This window comes from Hemicordylus capensis, chromosome 17 (assembly GCF_027244095.1).
Source record: "Hemicordylus capensis ecotype Gifberg chromosome 17, rHemCap1.1.pri, whole genome shotgun sequence".
NCBI classification, from domain to species: domain Eukaryota; kingdom Metazoa; phylum Chordata; class Lepidosauria; order Squamata; family Cordylidae; genus Hemicordylus; species Hemicordylus capensis.
Window position 1 is genome coordinate 9,424,831 of NC_069673.1, and position 26,210 is coordinate 9,451,040.

Here is a 26,210-nt window from a genome sequence, read left to right on the forward strand (position 1 = left end):
CCCTGATAAGCCACGCCCCTCCGGGCCCCGCCCCTTCCCCGCCTGGACGCGGGCGGGGGAAAGCGCCATCCCGCTCCAGCCCCCTTCGAGCCGCGGTGCAGGCTGGGAGCCTCGTCGTGGAGGCGGGCGTGCGGGCTCAGAGCGCTCCCGCAGAGCGCTATGGAGGGGGGAGGGAGACGCCTCCTCCTCCTGCTGCTGCCTCTGATGGGGTTGGTGGGCTCGGGCGCCCCCTGGGGCCTGAGCGCCTGGCACTGCAGCTTCTCCGCCGCCTGCGAGTGCGACTTCCGGCCGAACTTGACCGGTAGGCGACCCCCCGCCCCAGGAGCAGCCAGCGAGACAAGAGTCCCCCGGAAGTGGGTGGTGGTGGCATGAATGGGAGACCACTGTGGGTTTAAAGCAGGGCTGCTCCACTTCTATTGGCCTACCACGCCCATAATCCCTGGCTATTGGCCACTATGGTGGGGATTATGGGGGTTGTAGTCTAAAGACATGGGGGGGAGTTGAGCAGGCCTGGTTTAAAGAAAGCAGAGGGGAGGAATTTGGAGGCGAGAAACCCTGATAGAAGGGGAGCTATAGCATGTTTGAAAAGACAAGGATGGGGATTTTCTAAAGGGGTTTTTTTTAGGTAGGAAGAGGGATTTTTTGACAGAGGGGAGGAAATGGGTCATTCCCTGATGGAATGGTCCGAGTGCCCTACGAGGACCTCGGAGATCTGAATTCAAAACTGCCCCTCCGCTACGAAGCTTAGTCTAGCCTGCCTCACAGGGTTGTTGTGACGATGAAGTAAGTGATGGGCGTGCATGCTGACCTCGGCTGCTTTGAGGAAGGGTGCTATAAATGTGTAATACGCTTAAATACATACATATAAAGTACGCAGCCCAGTCCTATACTGGTTTACTTGGAAATAGGCCTGGGCATATGCGTGCGGGGCTTACTCCCAGGGAATTGTATGTAGGATTAGAGGGAATCTGTGAGAGTGGGGGCACACAGTTTCCCAGGTGGTCTGCTGCCCTTTCTATGGAAAGTGAAACCGAAACTTAACAGAAAGTGAAACCGAAACTTAAGCGTGAGGCTGAAGAGTGACTGTACAATAGGTATGGAAGAAGGGTGAAAACCTTAATGGAGGTACCAAACCACCTAATGGCGCCGCGGGGAAGTAACTTGCCTAGGGAGCAAGAGTCTGATTCAAATCCCCACTGGTAGGTTCCCCAGACTATGGGAAACACCTCTATTGAGCAGCAGCAATATAGGAAAATGCTTAAAGGCATCCTCTCATACTGCATGGGAGATGACAGACCCCTCCTGTATTCTACCAAAGACAACCACAGGGCTCTGTGGTCACCAGGAGTCAATACCAACTCGACAGCACAACTTTAGTGGACAACGAAGTCGAGGAGTTAGTAAATGGGAATGGCATGTTGCATTTGAAATCTGGCTTTATGGAATATTTTGCTGGACGGGGATTACTGTTGGGAGATTGGTAATGAACAGTCCCTGCCAGAAAAGGAATTCTTGATAGATCCTTGAAAGGAGTGAGAAATGTGAGTGACAGATCTCCTTTGTCTAGCAGAGTAACAGTAGTTTTTTCAAACATGGGATTATGGATCGGGGAGGAAGACCTTGGACAAATTAATGGGATGGATTAAGGGAGCTGGGGTGGTAGGCCATATTTGAGAAGAAGGTGGTATTTAAGTTTAGCAGTGGTGTCTGCCAATGTTTTATTGGCAGACACCACTGCTAAACTTAAATACCACTTATTGCAGTTGGAGGGGAAAGGAAATGGATAGCTTTAAAAGCATCTCTTTTCACCGACACTTCGTATCTTGATTGTGATCCATCCTAGGTCTGGAATGTGACTTGGCCCTAAATCTGGTCGGCCAGCATTTGGCCAGACAACTGGTGGTGAAAGGGCTGAGGGAGTTTGTGAACAATCAGGACCCCGTGAAGCCTCTCGTGATGTCGTTTCATGGCTGGACAGGTACAGGGAAAACCTATGTCAGTTCTCTGCTGGTTCGCTACCTCTTCCGGGATGGGCTTCGGAGCCCTTTCGTTCACCGGTTCTCCCCAATAGTTCACTTCCCTCACGTGGAACACATTGACCAGTACAAGGTGAGAAGGTTCAGTACTGAATCACAAGTTGTCTTCACTCAGGCGGCTTCATGCTAGTCAAACGTGGCACTTTTCAAGAACAATGGAGCACTCTTAACTCTTGTGCAGGTTGAATTTATTAGCAGTTGCATTGCCTGATAAATCTATTCTGTTGCTTTGCCACTTTAATCATGCCTGAACTTAGATATGTTACATAAACTTCATTTGTCGTTGAATCCAAATGTAAAGTGGCACTGTGCGTTCGCAGAAGGCTTCCAAGGAAAACATTATGAGTGTGATGCTCTTTTCATCTCCTTTTTTTTCCTCATGCACCTACACCAGAGTTGATTAAAAAAAATTTTTTTAATCAATTTTTTGTTTAAATCGATTAAAACTGTCCCTAGGAGTCCTCGTGAGTAGCATTTTGTGAGTAATAACTGAAACTGCCTAGTGCACATCTCTGAAAAGCATTATTAGCTTGTGTTAAACATTGCTGTTTGTAGTAGTTGGCTCCTTTCCTTGTATTTGTGTTGCTGCTTGAAGGGCTTTTCTTCTTCTTCTTCTCCCCATCGTCTTGCAGATTGATCTGAAGAACTGGATCCAGGGGAATCTGACACGTTGTGGCCGTTCAGTGTTTCTCTTTGATGAGATGGATAAGATGCACCCAGGCTTGATCGACGTGATTATTCCGTTTCTGGGACAGTCCTGGGTTGTGTTTGGAACCAACTACAGAAAAGCTATCTTCATTTTTATTAGGTAGAAACTGATCTAATGGCAGATACGCGTGTATCTTCCCCGTTGTGGCTTGGCTACTCGAGGCCTTAATTGTTCTGTACTCCCCCTGTGAAGAGCCAACTAAGAATCATTTGTGTGTTTGTGTTATTTGGGGGTGGGTGGGTTAGTGGGTTAAGCATGGGAACTGTTGAAAGGAAGAATTCTATAGATTTGTGCTGTAATGTCAGTTGGGAGTTAACTGCCAAGAAAGAAGCTGAGAGAGGAGCAAACTAACTGGTTGTGCCCCTGCCTACTGCAGGCTACCTCGTCGGGCGAGGAGAACCTGGCAAAACAGCCAGCGCAGCAGCTCTGGGAAGAGCAGAAGGTTCCAAGTTCCCTCCCTGGCAGCATCTCCAAGATAGGGCCGAGAGAGACTCTTGCCTGCAACCTTGGAGAAGCCGCTGCCAGTCTGTGAAGACAATACTGAGCTAGATGGACCAAGGGTCTGACTCAGTATATGGCAGCTTCCTATGTCTGATGTGTCTATTTCTTGGGAAGGAGCATTGTTTGTTTTTCTTTATGAAATAAGAAATCCTCTATTATTTAAAATATTTGGACTTCCTCTATTGGAGTAATACTCCGTGGCTAAAGCGTTCCCGCTATCAAGGTCTGTAGGTAGAAGAGAGCCCAATTGAAGATAAATAGTGGCTGTGGATATAGAAACTATCATATTCCCGTTACATTTGCTTTTTTGGAAATTCTAAAACTAAGCCCATGGTTTCCGCGGGTTTTGTGAGCAAGTTTCAGTTGATCTTGCCTTGCTTCAAGGTCTGTAGTTCTGACTGGAGTTTTCTCCTGCTCGAAAACATCCAACGTCAGGCTTGTTTTCAGGAGCCCATCATGCGTTTCCATCCCTGTGAACAAGGTGTGCATTCATCTTGCAGGACCGGCTTCTTCCTCTAACATCCTACCTTGTTCTCTGGTAGCAATGCTGGTGGGGAGCAGATTAACCGAATGACTCTGGAACTCTGGTGGGCCCGTAAAGACCGGGAGGAGATCAGCTTTAAAGATCTGGAAGCGTCCGTTTTGGAAGCCGTTTTTCAAAATCCCCAGAGTGAGTATCCTTGGCAGGAGTGAGTGAGGTGCTGAACTCTTCCCTTAACCATACATATCCCCAGCAAACCACTCCCCCACTCCCAAGCTGAGGTTACTTGCCATTTCTGAGCTACTCCAGGAGAAAGTGTTTTGGGGAGGCAGCTGGGAAAAGGTTTCATACCACCTGCCCATGCTGTGTTCCCATGCCTCCAGCATCTGATTAAGCCACCTAATGGTGCAGCAGGGAAATGACTTGACTAGCAAGCCAGAGGTTTCCTGTTTGAATCCCCGCTGGTATGTTTCCCAGACTATGGGAAACACCTCTATCGGGCAGCAGCGATGTAGGAAGATGCTGAAAGGCATCTTCTCAGACTGTGCGGGAGGCGGCAATGGTCAACCCCTCCTATATTCTACCAAAGACAACCACAGGGCTCTGTGATCGCCAGGAGTCGACACCGACTCGATGGCACACTTTAAGGACCTTAGGAGAGGCCTCTGAATTTTTTAAAAAAAGAGAGTAAATTTCAAGTTTTACTTCATCTATTTTCATTTAAAGGGATTTCTAAAGCAAATAGGCTTATTGCAAGATAACTGCTTTCACAGCTTACTAGTTTTTCATTGCCAAGTTAAAATAAAGCTCTGTTTCTGTGTCCATTGTCCTTTTTGTTAGAATATTAACTTTTTTGGTAATGTGATAGGGCCTTTTAAGCTCGATGTAGCTTAGGACCTCAGTGTGTCACAACATTGCCCTGTTGTGCCCCGCCCCCCAGTAGAAATTTAGAAGTGACCCTATATAACACCACATGACTTATAACCACATCACTTCTAGTTTGTGCTTGCAGGGTATGGGTATCTCCCTAGCTTAAAATTTGTTCCATAAAAGCCTGCAATCTCTTTTTTTCTTCCTCCTGCAGATGGGTTTTGGAAGTCCGGAATAATTGAACAGCGCCTGATCGACGTCCTTGTGCCTTTCCTCCCTCTGAAGCAGCACCATGTGAAGCAGTGTGTAGCAAATGAGATTGCCAGCCAAGGCCTACAGCTGCAGCCAGATGTCATTCAGGCAGTGGCCGAAAGCATCCCTTACTTCCCGGAAGAGGAAAAGGTGTTCTCCTCGACAGGCTGCAAAACTGTGTCTTCGCGTGTCCAATTCTTCCTCTGACCGGTGTAGTGACATTTTATCCTGAGTCTGTTTACTTGCATGAAAAGACTTCACTAGATGCCGGGGGGTGCCCCGAACCCACAGAGGCCATTTGGGGATGTGAGCTATTCACCCAAAGACCACCTTTCTCTGTCCGTCATGACTTTAAGACCAAGGGAGAGACTTTCCAGAGCATTGACATGGGAACACAAAGTAATGCTGACTTGCTCAGCAACAACAACAAAAAGCACTTTATCAAGAGTTATACTTTGCCCTGAGACGTATGAAGGTGTGGAATCTCTGAGTACAAAGGAGAAGCAGCTATGTGTATTGGGAGGAAAACTTGGCTGGTTTTTTTAATAACACAGTTATACAGACTTTTTTAAAGAACTGGCAGCTATCACATTTGGATTTCTTAATACAGCACACTTGAATGGGTTTTTCCTGGGGCCCTAAAATCTTACCTCGACTTTATTCAATCGCATTTTGAAACACACTGTGACAATATGAATGAGCTGGAAGCTGCCATCCTCCTAGGGATGAAACTCAGAAGTCTTGAAGTATATGGGTTAAGCTCTGTGTGGCAAACTTACAAGGGTTTGTTTTCCGTATTGTGATGAGGTGCTATTAGTAAAAATGTCAAGGGCAATATAAATCAACTAGTGTAATTAAAGAAGACCAGTCTTTGTATAGATAGCCGAAAATAAATCTCTTACCTCCTCGGGGTTTAAGATTGTATTTATAGGGTTTCTTGTAAAAACCTAGGGCAGTTCACACAGTCGACATTATGGTAGGATGAGCCTCCTACCCTAATTCGGGGCTGGGTACACTCCCAATTTTCAAAACGTGTTAGATAAAAACAAAGTCAGAGGCAGGGAGCTTGATCATCAGTCAAGCCCCATCAGGTTACGACAATTTTCCTGCCTACCTCGTTCAAAAGCTTGGGACAGAATCTGGGTGCAGGCACTCATTCTAGCCAGCTGGGGCTTACCTGACAATCAAGCTCGTTTCCAGCCTTGTTTTTATAGAACACGTGATCAAAATAAATCAGGAGGGCGCCTGGCTCCGGATTCTCCTGCCCTCTCGTCGATTGTCTGAACTGCCCTGTGAGAAATCAATGGGACCTTGTATGTCCCCTTTCCTGTGCAAGAAAGAACAGAGTCTGCTTTTCAGATTTGCCACCATAAAGTGCCTTAGAAGTCTACAAGCTAACAGAGGGGCTGAAGTAATAGAGATGTGCACGAAATTCTACCAAATTCGATTTGAATCGAATAGATTCGACTTGGAACCACTGCATAGTGTGGGGATTCGTTCAAATCTATTCGAATTCAGCTGGATTCAGATTGATTCAAACGAATCTCCATTCTATTCAGTGGTTCCAAATCAAATTGATTCAAATCCAGCCAAATTTGAATTGAATTTGATTGGATTCCATGCACATCCCTATGAAATATTCCAGTGCTGTATTGGGCAGAGGCTAATAAGTGATCTGAAGCTGCTACTTTTGTGTGCCTAGACCTCAATGCCGATGTGTTGTGAGTTATGCAAAAATAAGCCCCAGCATGTATGCTGTCCACAATCCTTTTCCAGCTTTCTCCAAATATACAGGCTCCAAGGGAGAGTGGCAGAACAGATTATTCTTCTGACAATACTTCCACTGGACAAGAGGACCTCGAGGAAAGCAGAAACTTCCCATATAGCCTTATAGCGGGGAATCCGGTTTTAAAAAAACCTCTGGGAAATAAAAATATTTTCTGTACTCAATCTGTTTTATTTAGAATAAAAATTGAAATGCATGCATTGTGCCAACTTAGTGAGATTTCAGGGGGTATGGAAACAGTAGAAGTTAGAAGAGGGGTGTCCTCCCTCCCCACACACACACCCCTGAACCAAAATTACCACCCAAAACTCACCTTTGTATCCGATTTCGGTACTCTACAGGGGACTTTTTAAAATGTGTTAATGTTATAAGACAGGCATATGGATCAATGTGCATGTAGGCCCATCTGACTTCCAGTATAGGGTTCAAAGAGTTTTAACTAAAAGTGACCGATGCCTTGGGTGAACGTCTTCCAGTGGTAGGGTTCTTCTGTGTGCTCTTTCACCGACAATTGAGAGCGCGCCTGCAGCTGGACAGTACTGTGTTCCAGAGACGCCTTCTTCTCGCGGGCTTCCTTCAGCTCTTCGTTTACCTGCCAGACATACAACACAGCAACGCTTTGAGAAAAGTCAACAATGGAAGCTGCTTTATACCAAGTCAGACCACTGGTCCATCTAGCTTAGTGTTGTCCTCCCAGACTGGTAGCAGCTTCTCCAGGGTTACAGGCAGGAGTCTCTTCCAGGCCTATCTGGAGATGACTGGGAGGGAATTTAGAATCTTCTGCATGCAAGCATACAGATGCTCAACCCAGCGTGGGCCCTGAGGGGAATATCTTACAGTGCTCATGGCTTGTACCCCATTCAAATGCAAACCGGGGTGGACCCAGCTTAGCAGAGGGGACAAGTCATGCTTGCTACCATAAGACCAGCTCTCCTCCCTTACTCTACCACAAAGCTACAATCCTCCCACCATATATCTGCCAGGGGCATGACAACTTGAATTGGCAGCAGCAGAGGGGACCTAGGCTGGCAACAAAATCAAGAAGCCTATGGCTAATATCTTTGGTTTGCAAGACTTTGTGCATCACAAGTAATACAGGCCCAGTCTGCAAGTCACAAATGATAAAATCTTGTTTTTAAAAGATGCTTTGCGTGAATCACAGGTGCATCATGAGAAGAACTAATCCTGGCATAGCAAGCAGGAATTGTCTCCTTTGCTACGCAGGGTCCACCCTGGGTTTTTATTTGAATGGGAGACTACATGTGAGCGCTGTAAGATATTCCTCTTAGGGGATGAGGCCGCTCTGGAAAGAGCATCCTCATACTTGCACACAGAAGGTTCCCAGTTCCCTCCCTGGCAGCATCTCCAAGCTAGGGCGGAGAGAGACTCCTGCCTGCAACCTTGGAGATGCGGCTGCCAGTCTGTGAAGACAACACTGAGCTAGATGGACCAGTGGCCTGACTCAATATAAAGCAGCTTCCTATATTCCTATGAGTTCCTATGCTCTTATGGAGGAACACCTACATTTATTTATTTGATTGATTGATTGATTGATACACTACCCTTCCAAAAATGACTCTGAGTGGTTTACAACAAAATAAAAAGAAAACAAAATCAAAACAAAATCAATTAAACAATTAAACTCATTTAAACATTAAAATCATTAACATTAAACTCATTTAAAACCAACATTAAAAATTTAAAACCATAGATCTAATTAAAAGCCTGGGTGAATAAATGTGTCTTCAGTGCCTTTTTAAAAGCTGCCAAAGATGGGAGGCTCTTATTTCAAGAGAGAACACATTCCAGAACCTCTCTAGATGTATGAATTCTAAGCAAATTAACTTGACGTCTAAGTGGGGAAATGTCACTGCCTTGAAAACTGGCTCCAACCTTGCCTGTCTAACAGGCGAGACTCACTTTGATTGACTTCTTCTTGCAGACAGCTAGCCTCTCCTGCAGTCTCTTCTCTTCAGAAATCTGCTTCTCTCCCTCGGGCTTCTCTGGCTCTTCGTTTTGAACGTAGACATCCTTTGGCTGATCAACTACGGGCACCTCTAGCCTGCAGGAGGATGTCAGAGGCAGAAAACAAAATGAAACTTTGCAGAACACAGCATGCAAAAGTCTGCCAGGGAGTATGTAGGTCATCACTGCTTGAAAGATTCAACTGCAAAGTCCTGAACATGGCTTTCCTTCAGCTACCCCAACAGGCCCTTCCTGTGCCTACAAAACCATCTTCAGCTCTGTGGTCTCCCATCCCTCTTATAACAGACTAGAAGTCTTCTAGACCCAAACTGCCAATAGCTGCAGATGTTCAAATCAACTGAGAACACCAGCTGGTTTTCCCATTGGAACAAGGCGAGGGTTCTCAACTGTCTCCAGATGTTGTCCCAAGATCTGCTTGGACTACAACTCCCAGCATCCCCAGTCACAATGGCCAAAGGCGAACCCACGGAATGTTATGGTCTCGAGACCCCACTGGATGCTATAATTTATCAGGCGGGCTTTGTGGAGGAATGAGGCCTCGACCTTTTGGGTTTCTGTAAATAAGCTCCTGTATTGTATACAGTAAAGTAAAGTGTGCTGTCGAGTCGATGTTGACTCCTGGCGACCACAGAGCCCTGTGGTTTTTCTTTGGTAGAATACAGGAGGAGTTTACCATTGCCATCTCCCACATATCTGGGCCAATCACTTAACTCTCAGCCTAGCCTACCTCACAGGGTTGTTGTGAGGATAAAAATAATCATGTTCACCACTCTGGGCACCTTGGAGGAAGAGTGGGATATAAATGTAAAAATGAAATAGAGTGCTTGTGTGGATAGCAGTACCTTTCCTGGTTAGCCAAAGCTTTGTAGGGCAAGAAGGCTTCTAGTCTTCGATCCAGAAGGGCTTTGGCAAGCTCTCCGATTTTACTGTTGAGGATAAGGTGAAGGGACTCCCCTGGGAAGAGGTTGTTTGCCAGAGTGTGGACCTGCAAAATAATAAACGGGAAAGAAAATGTCTAATAGAGAGTAATTCCGCTGAAAGGAACATAGGAAGCTGCCTTCTACCGAGTCAGACCCTTGGTCCACCTAGCCGTTTATGGGTAAAACCAGCTTGGTCCATCTAGCTCTGTATCGTCTAACCAGACAATTCCTGTATTTCCCCAAAATATACCATTCCTGTTATTTACCCAATAATTCCTGTGATTAACAATTCCTGTTATTTACCCAAAGGGAACAGGACGCGGAATCTAAAACAAACCCCCAATTTCCAACGTCAAACACAACATGGGGGAATCTAGTCTTGGATTCTGGCAAACCCGAATATGACGAATATTTATATACTGCTTGGCAGTCAAAGTTCTTAAAGCAGGTTAGAAAGAAAGAAAGCTCCCTGTCCCCAAAGGGTTCACAACCTTAAAAACAACAACACCTAAGATAGACACCAGCAAGAGCCACTGGAGGGATGCTGTGCTGGGGACGGATAGAACCAGTTGCTCTCCCCCTGCTCAAGAGAGAGAATCACCACTTTTTAAAAGTGTCTCTCCGCTCGGTTAGCAAGGGTACGGTTTGGCCTGGATTCTTCAGAACCAGCTCTGCTAGTCTATGCCTCTCACCTCCCACCAAACTCTTGTGACCTCCTCTTTGTCTCTTCCTCAACGCAAGCACTGGTAGTGCCAATGCACAAGCACAGCACCATGAAAGTGTTAAATGATACCTTCTCACAGCGGATGGAGAGGAGCGGAAATTAATGCCTAAAGGGCGTCTGGTCAGACAGATACCTCCTCCCTTTTGGAGTCCAGCAGCACGGCCGTCACAACGTCTTCCTTGGCCTTCATCACCTCCTGCAGAAACATGCGGCTTTTGGCCCGGTGCAGGTAGTACGTGAGCTCACGGGGGTTATGCTCGATAGCCTGGGAGAAATACGATTCTGCTTGCACGTATCGCCTGAAAGGAATCAGAAGGGACAGACTAGCCAGATGCAAGGGCCAAACTACACTTAACATACAAGCAGGGGTAACAGCAGCCTGGGCGTTTTTCACATGGGACTTTTAAAGCCCTTTCGTTTGCATCTCCTCTGGAATGGAAGGTGTGCGTTCACATATCAGGCAGATTTACCTAGCAGTCCCTGCAAGCTATCGGAGTGGGGAGCACTTCACACACGATTTGGGTTTTTCACTAAGCATTAAGAGTGTCGTCATTGTTGTTGTTGTTATTATTATTATTAACTACATTTATAAACCGCCCCATCCAGAAGTTCTGGGCAGTGTAAATCTGGGGTTTAAAAAATAAATTGTGTCGGGTTTTAGGGACTAAAAGCCACCTAATGGCGCAGCGGGGAAATGACTTAATTAGCAAGCCAGAGGTTGCCAGTTCGAATCCCCGCTGGTGAAACACCTGTATCGGGCAGCAGCGATAGAGGAAGATGCTGAAAGGCATCATCTCACACTGCGCAGGAGGCAGCAATGGTCAACCCCTCCTGTATTCTACTGAAGACAACCACAGGGCTCTGTGGTCGCCACGAGTCAACGCTGACTCGACGGCACACTTTGCTTTTAGGGAGTACTTCGAGTTTGCAGTAAAACCTTGCGGTAAAGCCTTGCGGTAAAGCCTGCTGTGTGAAGAACTTGCTGGTGGCCCTCTGAAAAGGAGGCTAGTGGCTCTCCGAGGTTTCAGGTGGGAATCTCTCCCAGCCCTACCCGAAGATGCTACGAGGGATCGAACCTGGGAACCTCTGCATGCCAAGCAGACGCTCTTCCACTGAGCTGCAGCCCCACCTTCATGGCAAGGGGAGAGAGGGTGTCCAACCCTTTCCCTCGGAGCCGTTTCCCCAGTTCAACTATTCCCCTCCCTGCAAGGTTTCCTACCTAGAAACCAGTCATGGTGCGTCTCCAACCCTAGTTCACATGGAACAGTGGTCGGAGAGCTTTCTAGAACTTCTAGAAAGTTCTTTCTAGGGAGCTTCCCAGCTCTGTTCAAGAGGGAGAAGCACAAAGTAGAACAACTCCCTGGATTTGCCTTAAGGTCAGGGGGGCAACCTTTCCATGATGAGGTAGCGTGAGACACTTGCCTTCGGTGTGAGGAGCGGTTCCTCTGGAGTTGTTGACTGATTGGGCTGAACCCCATTGGGACTTTTGAGAGACCTGGGGGGGAAATCCATCACCCCCAACTCCGGCATACCTCCTCCCAAAGTCCTGCAGACCCATCTCATTGTACAGGCAGGCAATGCGCTTCTGGAGGCCAAGGTCCGAGGGCTTCAAGTCCAGGGCTTGAAGGTAATCCGCCATGGCAAAGTCAATCTGGCCCAGCTTTTGGAAGCAGTCTGAAGGAGGAAAGCCAAGAGTCCCTCTCAAGTGGGGGTCCTCAAGCCTAGGTTCCCAGATGCGGTTGGGCTACAACTCCCATCACCCCCACCACACAAGGCTGGGGGTGATGGGAGCTGTAGTCCGACAGTCTCTGGAGACTCGGGTTGGAGAGGCTCTGCACTAAAGGAAGGACCTGTTGTTATGTCTTGTTATTGAGTTCTAGCACACCATCAATTTATATGATGAATTGAGGGTCTAATCAACTGATGGTCATGTTTTGTGACCATCATGATTAGACCCAAAGGAATCCAAGGGAGAGAACTCCAGCAACAGCTGCTGGAGGGAGGCAGTCCTGGGCTGGATGGAGACACGTTTCCTGGCCCATTTCGCAGAGCTGATTCCCAGGCTGTGTGTCACAAGAGGGCCTGAAAATGGTCCCCTGCCCCCCAAAAGTCTAAACAGGAACACCAGAGACCAGCAACTGCCATTGGAGGGATGCTCTGCTCAATATTATCTATCTATCTATCCATCCATTCAATTTCTATTTATTTATTCATTCATTCAATTTCTATACCGCCCTTCCAAAAACGGCTCAGGGTGGTTTACGTCGAGAAATGATAAATAAAGGTAAATAAATAAAATGTTCCCAACTCATGGTCCTCCAGGCGTCACTGAACTACAACTCCCACCATCCCCAGCCACAATAAATTGTCCCTGGGGATGATGGGAGTTGTAGCTCAGCAATGTCTGGAGGACCACAGGTTGAAGGCTCAATAGGAGAGCACCGCCATTTTGAACTGGTGCCCCTTGGCCCAGGGAGCAGCGGCCACTTCACGAGGCTGGCCTTTGCCGGAGGGGGCCGCTCGTTTATTATTGACGGAGCTCCTGCCCATCCTGATTTTCAACCAAAAGAGTTGCTAAAGCAGGGAAACGAGAGAAGACGGTTCTCTACTCGCAAGGTTCCCCAATGAGAGAAGACGATTCCTTGCCCCCTAACCCTGCTAAATGCAAGAGTGCGGCCATTTTGAATAAGTGCCTCTTGGCCCAGTTAGCAGGCGTGATTCCCAAACTGGGGGCCTCAAAATGGTTCCCTGCCCCAAAGGGGTAACAGGTTAAAAAGGAGCACAAGGGAGACACCAGCAACAGCCGCTGAAGAGACTCTATCCTCTCCTGCTGCTAAACCAGAGAGCCGCCATTTTGAACCGCTGCCCCTTGGCCCAGTTAGCGGGCGACGCTTCATGAGGCCGACCTTTCCCTGAGGGGGCCGCTCATTTATTATTGACAGAGCTCCTGCCTGCCCTGCTGTTCAACCAAAAAAGGTTCCCGGAGAGGTTTCCATGGCGGAAGGGAGGAGAAGATGGTTCCCTGCCCCAAAGGGCTCCCAGTCCAAGAGGAGACCCCAGCAACGGCCCCTGGAGAGACTCTATGGCTGGGCTGCAGGGGCACAGTTGCTCTCCCCCTGCTAAATACAAGAGCACGGCCATTTTGAATAGGTACCTCTTGGCCCAGTGAGCAGGGATAATTCCCAACCCATGTACAAATGGGCCCAGTTAAGGGGCTACCTAATGAGGCCGACCTTTCCTTGAGGGGGGCAATCATTTACTGGCCACCTGCCCAACCTCCTTGTCAACCCTCAAAAATCCCAAAGTGAAAGAAATGAGAAGATGGTGCCCTGCCCCAAGGAGCTCCCAATCCAACCACAGACACCAGCAACAGCTATGCTGGGGTCAATAGTCACTAGAGGTGAGCACGAACCATTCAGTCGCGAACCGGCCCACCGCAAACCCGACCGGTTCGACAGCTTGATTACGAACTGGACCAGCCTCAGGAGAGGCAGTCCGGTCCGTGATCGAACTGAACTGAGCCTGGTCCGTGACGGACCGATTCGAACCGGTTCGGCCGTGCGAGGGGCTATGTTTGTAAAGGGGAATCTGGTGAAGATTCCCCTTTACTAGGCAAAGGGGAATCCTGGCTTTAATAAGACTTCTAAAGGGCGGCCGGGAACCTTTACAAGTAGTTGGAAGATACTTACCGGTCCTGCACTCCCGCCAGCAGCCCGCCCGCAGGGCACCGCGTTGTGGTTCTGAAACTGACCTGGCCTCCGCTCATGCGCAGAGCGGACTGACAGACTGGTAAGCACCTACCATCTATGTTTAAAGTTGCCCTCTCGCCACCCCGTCCAACATCTGCAGGAGCTCCGAAGCGGTGCAGCCCTGCCCCGAAAGAACCCTTTACCTCCTCGGTTGATGTAGAGCCCCTTCTCATTCTTCTCCCCCTTGATGGCCTTGTTCAGGAGCAGCACGGCCTCCTCGTAGAAGCCCTTGGAGTAGCAGTGCACGGCAAAGTCATTGTACGTCAGCAGCACCTGCTTCTGAGCTTCCAGGCGCAGCGCCTCGCCTTCCTCCTCCTTGCAGAGCTCCACCGCGCCCAGGTAATCGTCGATGGCAGCGTTGAAGTCCTTCAGCCTCCTCAGGAGGTTCCCTCTGCCACAGACACCACAAGAAGGGGGGAAGCTGCTGTATACTGAGTCAGACCCTTGGTCCATCTAGCTCAGTATTGTCTACTCTGGCAGGCAGCGGCTGGCCAAGGTTTCGGGCAGGAATCTCTCTCAGCCACTGGACTACGGCCCCGTGCCCTAAAGTGGGCCGGAAGGAAATAGGGACGGTGCAATACGGTTTATTAAAGACTACATCCCGATGCGGTCCGAGTAAAACTCTTCTTCAGGGGAAGTGGTTTACATGGCACAGTAACTGATTGCCCCCCCCACCCCACCCCCAGGGCCAGCTCCGAGTTCGAGATTCACAAAATACCCTGGAATATCATCAGCATCTCCAATTGGCATATTTAACCCAAGCGCAGAATCTGGGACATCTCCGGCACCGAAATCCAGACTAGCCACCCACCAACCAGAGTTGCAGCGCGAGAGCGAGTGGCATCCTTCCAGCAAAGCCCAACACTGGCATGACTGGTACCGGAAGAGGAAGTAGTCGGCATTCTCGGGGCTGTACTCGATCGCACGGTTGATCTTCAGCAAGGCTCCCTTCAGGTTCCCCTTCACCGCCTTACTCACGGCACGGTCCTTGTTCTTCTGAGCTTCCTTCTTCAACCTCTCCATCATAATCCGAGCCTCACTGTGCCCAGGATCCAACGCCAGAGCCTCCTGGAGGTTGTAAAAAGTGAATATAGCCTAGGGAGAGACAGAAAAAGGAAGCAGCAGCAGCAATATTAGGGTTCATTATCACAATGAGCTAGGTAGGATGGACTTTTGTCCACCTTTGAAAAAAAATGCTGGGGACAGAATGTGGATGGGCCGTGCCAGCTCCCACACGGTCACTCTCTTCTCCTTCTGCCTTGGCCTTTGCAAACACGTGACCCGCCAATGGGGAGAGTGCCTGGCTCTCTTACCCTGGCTGGGCGCCCCTCCGACCCTGTTTAGACCCCCTGCTTACTGAGCAAAGAGGCACCTTTTTAAAGAGCTTGCATGCAGAAGGTTCCCGCCCTGGCTGCATTTCCAAGACGGGGCTGAGAGAGACTCCTGCCTGCAACCTTGGAGAAGCTGCTGCTGGTCTGTGTAGACAATACTGAGCTAGATGGACCAAGGGTCTGACTCAGTATAAGCTTCCTATGCTCCTATTCTCTGAATTGAGCAGGGGGAGAGCAACTGGCCCTATCCATGCCCAGCACAGTATCCCTCCAGTGGCTGTTGCTGGTGTCTATCTTATGTTTCTTATTTCGATTGTGAACCCTCTGGGGACAGGGAGCCATTTCATTCCTTCATTTATTTCCATCTTTGTATCTTTCTATCTATCTAAACCGCTTTGGGAACTTTTGTTGAAAAGGGGTATACAATTATTTGTCATATTTGTATTTAGGAAGAAGAGAACAAGCCCACTGACTGTCAAAGATTCATAGGAACATAGGAAGCTGCCATATACTGAGTCAGGCCATTGGTCCATCTAGCTCAGTATTGTCTACACAGACTGGCAGCGGCTTCTCCAAGGTTGCAGGCAGGAGTCTCTCTCAGCCCTATCTTGGAGATGCTGCCAGGGAGGGAACTTGGAACCTTCTGCTCTTCCCAGAGCGGCTTCATCCCCTAAAGGGAATCTCTTCCAGTGCTCACACTTCTAGTCTCCCATTAAAATGCAACCAGGGCAGACCCTGCTTAGCTAAGCGGACAAGTCGTGCTTGCTACCATAAGACCAGCTCTCCTCTCTCAAACTGTTAAAACGCAGGCTCATTTCCAGGTTTAACTGGTGGTGTTGTTTTTGGTGGGGGGGCTTCACATTAGTTCTGACATTAACTTTAAAAAATAGTTTGGTAACCGTTTAGAATAATATCACCGTCTTTGTAATGCAATTCTACATGGGTTAGATAAGAAGCTGCCATAGACCAAGCCAGACCCTTGCTCCATCAAGCTCAGCATTGTCTACACTGACCAGCAGCAGCAATTCAAGGTTGCAGGCAGGAGTCTTGCCCAGCTCTACCTGGAGATGCTGCCAAGGATTGAACCTGGGATCTTCTGCGTGCAAAGCAGATCCTCTTCTGCTGAGCTAAGACTTTTCCCTCAAGCCGCAGTCTCTACAAAATGAATACATGAAACTATTTCACCTGTGGGCAAAAAAGTATATTCTTCCTGAAAACTTTTTTTTAAAAAATTTATAAACAGAACACTCAGTAGAGGAAAAACAAAACAAGAAAATAAGACAATGATCTTACTACCACCACCACCACCCAAAAAACGCCACATTTAGGGACACCTCCCTAGGCTTTTTGCTTGCCTGAACAGGACAAAGTGGTTCGGAGATTCTGAAGAAGTTTTATTTTTCTGTGAAAAGCAAACTGGACATGACCAGCCCTTACCTTTCCAAAGTATTCATAGAGCCGAGCCCTCAGGACAAAGAGATCTGGGTTCGTCTTCTCGCGAGAAACCTCTTCACTGACCATCTGAAGACAATCATTGTATCTCTTCAGGGCAGCCAGGCAGGCGATGCTACCAAGAGAAGGAAAAGAGGATTCTGTGAATCTGCATTAGTAACCAAAGTAAGACCGTTCACACGATCAAAACCTGGGTAGGGGGAGCAACCAGCTGGGATCCCAGACCCATGTGGACTCCAGAGAACTGGCTGTGTGTCGGCAAAAATTCAGGGAGGGGGACAGGAAACTGAGTGCATTCTAGTGGCAATCTGGATAAGAAAGGGCAGCCAACTGACACAGTTTACCCCACGTTTTATCGAGGGTGGAGGAAAAGCATGTCGTGCAGTCATAGGAAAATAGGAAGCTGCCACATACTGAGTCAGACCCTTGGTCCATCTAGCTCAGTATTGTCTTCACAGACTGGCAGCAGCTTCTCCAAAGTTGCAGGCCGGAGTCTTTCCCAGCCCTGTCTTGGAGATGCTGCCAGGGAGGGAACTGAGGACCTTCTGCATGCAAGCAGGCAGGCGCTCTTCCCAGAGCGGCCCCGTCCCTCAAGGGGAATATCTTGCCTTGCTCACATGTAGTTTCCCATTTGAATGCAAACCAGGGCAGACCCTGCTTAGCAAAGGGGACAGTTCATGCTTGTGACCACCAAGCCAGCTCTCCTCCAACCTGGACAGGGTCTCTTTTGAACACCTTGCCATCCTCTTGCAAAACTCACACATTCACTATCTCTCCACAGCCCAAATTGTTCCTTTTGGTCCACATCCAAGCAACTGGGATTTCTTTATCAGCCAGGAGCCCCCAGCCATCAAAGTACCTTCAGGTAGCCAACTATACCGAGGCCTTAAGGAAAATATCGTTTATAACAAATTTTGCTCTGGACTTCCTGTTATTCTAATCGTTATTCTAAGGTCAGCTTCCGCTGGAAAAGAGAGGAGGCTTCAGATTTGCTTGTCATCATTTCTTAGAAGTCAAACTCATCCAGGATTTCTTTTAAATGAATATTTAACTGGGGAAATAGGTGCCTGTCTGTGTGTGTCAACTGTGGCGCGACATCAAATTCTGGAAGCCATTCTGAAAACCTGCTGGCACACACGCATCAAACCTCCTCGCTATGCAACTGCCTCTGCGCTGCAAGTCTGTTTCTACCTCCTCATGCGATAGAGCGTATTGCTGGGCTGCAGTTCTGAAGCACGGGTGAATGATTCCAGAGCGTCCAGGTAGACATTCTGCTCATACAAACACTGGCCCTGCAGATTCAAAAAGACAGAAGCCTGGAGATGGGCATGGAAGGGAACGGAACGTAAGAACAGCCCTGCCAGATCAGGCCCAAGAAAGCCCATCTAGTCCAGCGTCCTGTTTCACACAGTGGCCCACCAGATTCCGCTCTGAAGCCCACAGCCAAGAGGTGAGGGTAGGCCCTGTCTCTTGCTGTTACTCCCCTGCAACTGATATCCAGAGGCATCCTGCTGGAGGTGGCCGATAGCCCTCAGACTGGTAGCCATTGATGGACCACGGATTTATCCAAACCCCTCCTAAAGCCATCCAGGTTGCTGGCTGTCACCACATCTTGTAGCAGAGAATTCCATCGCTTAAATGTGTGTTGTGTGAAAAAGTACTTCCTTTTGATGGTCCTAAATTTCTTGGCAATCAGTTTCATGGGATGACCCCTGGTTCTAGTGTTATGTGAGGTTGAGAAGAATTTCTCTCTATCCACTTCCTCCACACCATGCATGATTTTATAGACCTCTATCATGTCCACTGTTCCCTCTAAGGCATGCGCACATTCTGATGTCCGCTCAGTTAATTCTAGGTCCCGCTCAGGTTGAATCAGGAAGGCCCCACTCTGAATGCAGGTGGGCTCACACTGCCTTGATACTGCTGCCCAGAACAAAACTGATTCCGCACAGAGATGAAAAAAATTTGAGGGACCACTGATCATGTCTCCCCACAATCGTCTTTTTTCTAAAGTAAAAAGGCCCAGGTGTTGTAGCCTTGCCTCCTAAGGAAGGTGTTCTAGGACCACTGCCCACACACAACTTCCATTTTATTTTATTTTAAATATTTAGATCCTGCCCCTCCAGGGCAATGGTGCTCAGGGCAGCTCACGAGAACAAGATAGAACTCCATTAAAGTAAAATGAAGAGAGTTTTTCCTGGGTTATCCCACCCCAAGCATAGAATGAAGAGCGGTTTTGCCCCAAGTAAATTCTTAGGGCAAAGGCCATCCAGTGAGTCCCAAGGCCGTCCCAAACCTTGTCCAGTGAGTTTCATATCTGAAACTAGGATTTGAACCCAGGACTCCTTGGCCCAACACGTGATCCATCATGCCATTCTGGCTGTCATTCTGTGAGTGGAACGTGATCCTTGGTCACAGAAGATGGGGAGTACCCTCAGCCAGCTACAACGACCAGAATTTTCTTGGGGCAATGCAGTAAAAACAGAACTCCAAGGGAGAGGGATTGATCGAGAACAACACTGACTGAGCTGGCATTAAGATTCGGGAGATTCACCTGCAGGTGTAAGACACAGGCGAGTCGCATCAGGTGCTGGTGCTTTGACGACATGTAGAAAGCCTTCCGGTGGTACAGCAGAGCAGACTGGAAGTCACAGAGGTTGACGAATGCTTCAGCCTTCTGTGAATACAACTCCACCTGCAAAGGAGGACCCAGAGGCAGCATTCAGGTATGGTAGGAAGAGGGAAAGCACAGCTGGGGAGGGATGTGCACGGAACTGGGAGGGGGTGGCTCGAAGGAGTGGGGGGGTAGGAGTGGGGGGGTAGGACGGGGGAGGGTGCACTTACACCCTCGGGGCGCTAACGTAAATCCCTGCTGAAGGAGGGGAAGCTGTTGCCCCGAGGGATTTTACAAAACTCCAGCGCCGGCTGCGGGGCAGGGCGGAGGGACTTGCACCCACCCCTGCAGAATGTTCGAACTGGCCAGTAAAAGGGCCTCCGAACAGGTTCGTGCACATCCCTACTGCCGGGGTCCCGAGTTGGGTTTCTCCTCAGGAATCAAGGCCCTACCCAGTGGTGGGTACTGTCTCCGAGCAATGCCAGCGATACTCCAATGTGGGTTTCCCAGACATTGTTAGACTACAACTTCCATCATCCACAGCCACAATAGCTGAGGAAGGATGATGGGATTTGTATTCCAACTGCTTCTGGGGGAATCCAAGTTTGAGAACTCTTCTCTTAGTGTATGTAACTGGAAGCATCAACTCAGGGTCTAATGTGATAGATCAATTAACAGAGTCTCTTAAGGGGTTTCATTTATTTGTTTATTGGTAAAATTAAAAGCAAAAGCAGAGTGGGGAGGACTAAATGCTGGGGGAGTAAAGTTAACCCTTCTCCCTCATTGTTTTCCCCAGTTTAAATCAGCCCCACCTTACCCTGCCACATTGATGCTGCCAATTTCCCCACAGGAAAAAAAATATATAGCCACTTTCCAGATAGTAATAAAGTACAGGATCTGCAAGCATGATCTTACTCACTATACAGATGCTTCTGTGCTCCTTCCTAGTGCGATCTTATCCTCTATATGCATGCTGAGCAGACATCTTGCACGATTTTCACAGCTCCACCTGCTGGCCAGCTCTTGCATTCCAAAGAGAAACCATCCCATTTTTATTACTACTTTTCTGGCGACCTAGGGAAATGGCAGGTTCTTTCTGGAATGCAAGAGCTGACCAGCAGGTGGCACTGTGGAAATCACGCAAGCTCTCCATTTGGTTTTTGCAGATGCAAGTAAAACCACCATCTCCACATTACCTTGCTAGGATCCAGGTTCAGAGCTTTGGTATAGCAGGTGATCGCTTTTTCCCATTCACCCAGGGAGAAGTACTTGTTGCCTTCCTGACAGCTGGGGAAGGAAAGCAAACTTTAGTAACTTGGAGTAGAATGCTATTCTCCTCTTCTCAACCAAAACAAATGGGCTAGTCTAGAAAGCTGGTAGCAAAACCATATTGGAAATAGAAATAATAATTGTTACAGAAAAAGTAGAGCTGGGAAAGACCCCGTCTGCAGCCTTGGAAAGCCGCTGCCAGTCAGTGTACTGAGCTAGATGGGCCAATGTCCTGAGTCAGTATAAAACAGCTACATATGTTTCTATGGTAAGGATGGGGAGTACATTAAGGGATGAGGCCACAGCTCAGCATTACAGCACTTGCTCTGTATGTAGAAGGTGCCCAGTTCAATCCCTGGCAGCATCTCCGGGTAGTGCTGGGAAAGACTCCTGCCTGAAACCTTGTGTAGTAGATTAAAGCCTTTGTCTCAGAGCAAGCTCACATGAGGGAAAGAAATAGTGAACCATTCCTGCTGAGCTGCATGGCTAGGCTTCTCCTAAAACCACTCTGTATTATCGGTAGGTTCAAAATGCTGCCACCACCACCCCTTTTCTCTACAGACACTTTCTGGGCTTGGGGTGGGATAACCCAGAAAAAACTCTCTTCATTTGGCTCTTGGACAAGTACAAAAATCTTTCACGTGCAAGCCTACACGTTGTGAAAAAACGCATAGCTGCTGTATGTTTGAGGGCATGTTTGCACCAGAGAAATCTCCCCCCACCCATTTTCCTGAGCTAAAAACCAACTCAGAGAGGCTTGTAAACAGAATAAAGAGTTTTATTCGATTACTACAGACTGCTTCCGTCTGAGGCTCTCTCAGCTTTTTTTTTTTTAGATACACTCAAAAATATTTAGTAGGTTACAAAAATAGGTTGCCTTAGGCACACTTAAATGTTTATTGAATCTTTTGCAACGCCCTAGGTAGGGTAGGCGTAGGCTAGTATTTCTTATTTTAATTACATTACAGGTAAACAATAATAGAACAGTATCAGGAATATGCAAAAGCACACACAGCAAAGAAATATAACATCCCTAATGCAAAGTCTGACAGAACAAACTTTCCCCTAGACTAAACTTCCCGAAGCCATAAGCCCGGGCTCCTTGCCTTGAACTCACCAAACTCCTGATTTTATTTTATTTTATTTATTTTTACATTTTATATCCCGCTCTTCCTCCAAGGAGGCCAGAGCAGTGTACTACATACTTTGGTTTCTCCTCACAACAACCCTGTGAAGTAGGTTAGGCTGAGAGAGAAGTGACTGGCCCAGAGTCACCCAGCTAGTTTCATGGCTGAATGGGAATTTGAACTCGGGTCTCCCCGGTCCTAGTCCAGCACTCTAGCCACTACACCACACTGATGAGAATTCAAGCTTCCTACCCTCTTGTCTTTCAAGGATTTGCAGAGTTATTCTCCTGTAGCCAAGCCTCCATGGCCACATGTCCTTCTCAGCACCTCCAGCCTAGCTTCCACTAACAAATAACTCCCTTCTTCCTGGCAACAGCTCTCTAGGTCCCACCCACCTGGTGTGCTGACAGGCTGAGCCTTGGAGTTCACCAGCCTGTCAGTCAAGACAAGGTTCACTTCTGGTTAACTCTTTAGAGGGAAGGGAGCCTGATCACTACACCTTGGAGAGCTGCAGCCAGTCAGTATAGACAGTACTGAGCTAGATGGACCAAGGGTCTGACACAGTATAATAAGTCAACTTCATATATTCACCAATGTCTAAATTACTGACAATTTGAGATGGTGGCAGGGAAGGGGGAGACTCACTGTTCTTCCACTCGTTTCTGCAGAATGCCTTCAAATGTCCCTGTATCGGAGGGACTCCTCACATACTGCAAGCTCGCAGTTTCCCCAAAAATGCGACGTGCCGCTTTTCTTCGGGATTCCTCAAGTTTCGCTTCTGTGACTGCTGTGGGGAAAAAACCTAGGAAGGCCTTGGCCGTTTTCAGTTCCTGTGCAGGAAAGCAGTCGAGAGCAGGAATAAAGCCTGAGAAGACCCAACCTGTGTACCTAGATACTACAGAAACACAGGGAGCTGCTTTCTGCAGAGTCAGACCCTTGGTCTGTCTAGCTCAGTATTGTCTACCCAGACTGGCAGCAGTTTCTCCAAGGTTACAGGCAGGAGTCTCTCAGCCCTATCTTGGAGATGCTGCCAGGGAGGGAATTTGGGACCTTTTGCATTCCCAGTGGCCCCCACCCCCATTAAAAATATTGTATTATTCATTATTAACTAGCTTTAAGTACCCGGCGTTGCTCAGGCTTTTGTGGCGATACCTGATGTATATCCATCTGTCTTTGGAGGGGCGGTTTTTGGGTACCCTATGTTACTCGTAGGGTCCTAGGAAGTCACTTGGCCAAATTTGGTTCCAATTGCTCAAAGCATGTGGGAACGTATAGGGAACAGACAAACAGACATTCCATTTTATATACATAGATGATGATACTGCAACTTCAAGGCATCTATTTGTTAATTACATTTTAATTTTTTTTTTTACTGTGTTATTGTTTCACTCTATGAGCCACCCGGAGGATAATTATTATGTGGTGGCCATACAAATAAAAGTTTATTATCTTATTACACTCATATCTGCATGGGAAATAAATATCAAAGAGATATGCAAGTGATGAACATATCGGACACTCTCCCAAATCCTTATCTCCTCCGTTTTTCAATCCATGGCTTCCTCTTGTCCCCAGCAATGTCTTACCTTTTCCTTCTTTTCTTTCTCCTCTTCTGTTTCCGTCATCTTGCTGTTGGTTTCTCCTCGTTGCTAAGCAAATACACGCCGACTCAAAGGAGCCTGCCAGAAGGAAAGCCCTGGGTGCCGAGTGTAGAATGTTGGGCTAAGAGCAGTTGAAGACAGTTGGAAGGAAGGAAGGGAGATGAAGAAGGCACAAAGGATGGGTTTCAAGTGTGAGGAGCTGGGATTTTGGTGAACAAAGGGAGGCATTCTTCCCCATGATCCAATTATCATTGCCGATCATCGGATTGCCAGTGGGGAACAGAATGGCTGTGAGGAGCAGGCGGGAACAGAGGGCTGCCATGCAGAAGCCTTAAGACTCTAGCTTGCAGCTGCAGGAGAACTTGAAGCCCATCCAGTACCATATGGACCACCACATGCACACACGCACACACACACAAGTGCCAAATTGTCAAATCATAACGGAAGAGAAGATAAAGAAAGCCCATTGTTTTATACAAGGGTCTGTCTAGATTTTTCTTTCCCCCACCCCAAGGCACACTTATGTTAAAAAGCAGGATACATAATGTTGTGTTTTAAGTGGTTTTTATTCACTTGTTTTTGCTTGCTTCCTCACTCTGAATCAAGTCCGAAAGGGGGTAGTTTAGACTCCCTGCTTTTGGAACTGACTCGCTTCATAATGCATTGGGAAGGATGCATCTTCATCTACACCAGCTGGCTAATTTTGCAAAGACAGCAGGGAGACACTTAAAATTAGTTGGGATGCCGCTGGCTTGCTAACCACTGGTTACTAACCAGATACTGAGAGAGACTTCTATGTTTCTTACAATCCTACTTCGCAGGGTTGTTGTTACCTGGGAGACCCCAGTTACCACAAACCAGACAGACAAGGATGATTGAAGGAAGCAATAGTCACCATTTATTGAACCAAAACCAGTGCTGGTGGCTCTTTCCTGTGCCTCGTGGCCTACCAGGAAAGACGCGCCAAATACCCAGTGCCTTGGGGTTTTATACCTTGGCATTGTTACACAGCTGGGCGTCCCCCATTCAGCCCGAGGGACCAATTAATTCATTACATTTGGACTTTGCCCTAAGTTTCGGTTCTTCAGCAGACAGATAAGCAAATTAAGAGAAGACACATCCACATTCCAAGAAACAGAACAGTTACAGTTTGGAATAAGCCGATCATTCGACCCCTATGCTAATGAAGTTTGCAACACCCGTACCCTCTTCCCCCACCCTGTCTGTCCTTGGCAGATAAGTAACTCAGCAAGGAATTTTCCATTCCACACTTGCAAACTCTATTAACCATTTCTTGACCAGTGCAAACCTGAGTTCTGTCTCACTCTTTTTGCAAAGACACTTTCCCATTCCATGAGAACAAAGTAATTACAAAGCAGCTTTCAGAAAAGGCATTTTCCCCTCATTCCACATTGTTGTGAAAGAGAAACTCAAGTATGTAGTACACTGCTCTGGGCTCTTTGGAGAAAGAGTGGGATAGAAATGTAACAACAACAACAACCACCACACTGTATATTGGATGCATGTGTGTTCTAAATCAGTGTCCTCAGATTCTTCATAGCCTTGATCTCTCCTGTTAAATGAGCAAAGAGGCACCTTTTAAAAGTGGTGATTCTCTTTAATGAGCTGGGGGAGAGCAACTGGCCCTATCCGTCCCCAGCACAGCATCCCTCCAGGGTCTTATTTTTCTTTTTTTAGATTGTGAGCCCTTTTGTGAGCCACCTTTATTTATATGTATCTAAATATAAATAGGTTTGGAAACTTTTTGTTGAAAAACGGTATATAAATCTCCGTCGTATTCGACTCTAGAAAAGGCTGCCATTCTCTCCAGCGACAGCTATAAACAGGCTGCAGCCCAGAATTAGAATGGGCAGGGAAACCCTGCTTCTGCCCACAACAAACATGGCGCCAAGCGAGCCCAGCTACCTAACGCGCCGGCGCGCGAGGGCTGTCGCGATAGGCCAGGGGAACAATACCGTCACATTGACAGTACGACGCCGGCGCGGGAGAGCTCTCTCGCTTCACTTAGCGGCCTGGAGTCCGGAAGCAGAACACCTAAGGCGGTTCCAGCTGCGGAGGAGAGGCGGGCGGGGTGGCGCTTGGTGTGGGAGGGAGAAATGCTGCCCGTTCAGCCCTTCGGGAGACTCCTAGGCAGGGCCATGAGCCGCCGCCAAGAAGAACTGCGCTCCGCAGGGAAGCGAGTGCTGGTAAGAGAGCGCATGCGTACCTGGAAGAGATAAGTGGTTTCCGGCTCAGGCAACTGCTTCCGGGTCCTGGGGGGAGCGTTGAGGGAAAGGCGAACAAAGAGATATATAAAGAAGCAGGCGTTCCGAGCAACCCACACTTCCGGTCCTTATTAGAATTAGCCCTAGGCGGGGTCGGAGCGCTAGAAAATTAAATAGCCAATGAAATGGAAGTTATAATTATTAAATAACACAAGCAAGGAAGCATTAAAGGAACCTTTTCTTTCCAACGCTTCGAAATAGTTGCTTAGAAAATAATAAATGCCGCAGCAATCCTCAACCCTCGTAGGGAGTCAATCACAATGAATAATCAACACTCAAATGTGTATACAGTGAGTGCTTCGGGGCAGAGATCTTTCTTTTCAGTCTTCAAATTCAGACCCCCGCCTGCGGCACTGGCAATCCTAGGAACAGAGGAGCCTGCCTTATACCGAATCCAGCAATTGGTCCTTCTACTTCACGATTGCCAAGAGAGGGCTGAGAGAGACCCATGCCTGCAGTCTTGCAGAAGTCGCTGCCAGTCTGTGTGGACAATCCTGAGCTAGAGGGACTAGTGGTC

The 26,210-nt window shown here is 47.9% G+C and overlaps 3 protein-coding genes across 13 annotated transcripts in view; 2 read left to right on the top strand and 1 right to left on the bottom strand.

The window, feature by feature from the left end:
• The first annotated feature begins 37 nt into the window (after positions 1 to 37).
• On the top strand, positions 38 to 5,766 carry TOR2A (torsin family 2 member A). 9 transcript variants are annotated; one of them, XM_053282071.1, is made up of 5 exons: positions 38 to 301; positions 1,844 to 2,109; positions 2,669 to 2,844; positions 3,789 to 3,916; positions 4,812 to 5,766. In XM_053282071.1, exons 1-5 carry the CDS (start codon positions 160 to 162, stop codon positions 5,054 to 5,056), a joined length of 957 nt encoding a protein of 318 aa, XP_053138046.1. In that variant the 5' UTR covers positions 38 to 159; the 3' UTR covers positions 5,057 to 5,766. The 9 variants fall into 9 exon arrangements, with proteins under 9 accessions (XP_053138046.1, XP_053138053.1, XP_053138055.1 ...); XM_053282078.1 differs by having other exon boundaries at positions 167 to 301; positions 1,844 to 1,978; XM_053282080.1 differs by lacking the exon at positions 38 to 301 and adding an exon at positions 329 to 353 and having other exon boundaries at positions 1,844 to 1,978.
• TTC16 (tetratricopeptide repeat domain 16) lies at positions 5,366 to 25,530 on the bottom strand. 3 transcript variants are annotated; one of them, XM_053282068.1, is made up of 14 exons: positions 25,385 to 25,530; positions 23,394 to 23,529; positions 22,453 to 22,637; positions 20,608 to 20,698; positions 19,352 to 19,492; positions 17,989 to 18,089; positions 16,783 to 16,912; positions 14,895 to 15,109; positions 14,158 to 14,405; positions 11,798 to 11,939; positions 10,399 to 10,564; positions 9,464 to 9,606; positions 8,556 to 8,697; positions 5,366 to 7,227 (listed from the first exon to the last, which is right to left on the bottom strand). In XM_053282068.1, the coding sequence occupies exons 2-14, from the start codon at positions 23,430 to 23,432 to the stop codon at positions 7,075 to 7,077; spliced, it is 1,896 nt and encodes a 631-aa protein (XP_053138043.1). In that variant the 5' UTR covers positions 23,433 to 23,529; positions 25,385 to 25,530; the 3' UTR covers positions 5,366 to 7,074. The 3 variants fall into 3 exon arrangements, 2 of the variants coding, with proteins under 2 accessions (XP_053138043.1, XP_053138044.1); XM_053282069.1 differs by lacking the exons at positions 22,453 to 22,637; positions 25,385 to 25,530 and having other exon boundaries at positions 23,394 to 25,364; XR_008312747.1 differs by lacking the exons at positions 5,366 to 7,227; positions 8,556 to 8,697; positions 25,385 to 25,530 and having other exon boundaries at positions 9,471 to 9,606; positions 10,335 to 10,564; positions 23,394 to 25,364.
• The window catches only part of PTRH1 (peptidyl-tRNA hydrolase 1 homolog), a 7,566-nt gene continuing 6,840 nt past the window's right edge, over positions 25,485 to 26,210 (top strand). The window contains exon 1 of the mRNA XM_053282081.1: positions 25,485 to 25,615. Within this exon, the coding sequence (XP_053138056.1) occupies positions 25,526 to 25,615 (90 nt within the window). The 5' untranslated portion in view covers positions 25,485 to 25,525. The remainder of the gene's footprint in view (positions 25,616 to 26,210) is intronic.

Excerpts from the sequence above, each read along its gene's own strand:
- TTC16 (XM_053282068.1), bottom strand. The coding sequence starts at position 23,432 with ATGACGGAAACAGAAGAGGAGAAAGAAAAGAAGGAAAAG. Across the intron at positions 15,110-16,782 it reads TCTATGAATACTTTGGAAAG|GCTATATTCACTTTTTACAA; the intron begins GTAAGGGCTGGT and ends GTCTCTCCCTAG. Across the intron at positions 10,565-11,797 it reads CTGCAGGACTTTGGGAGGAG|GCGATACGTGCAAGCAGAAT; the intron begins GTATGCCGGAGT and ends GATTCCTTTCAG.
- TOR2A (XM_053282071.1), top strand. The coding sequence starts at position 160 with ATGGAGGGGGGAGGGAGACGCCTCCTCCTCCTGCTGCTGCCTCTGATG. Across the intron at positions 302-1,843 it reads CTTCCGGCCGAACTTGACCG|GTCTGGAATGTGACTTGGCC; the intron begins GTAGGCGACCCC and ends GATCCATCCTAG. Across the intron at positions 2,845-3,788 it reads GCTATCTTCATTTTTATTAG|CAATGCTGGTGGGGAGCAGA; the intron begins GTAGAAACTGAT and ends GTTCTCTGGTAG.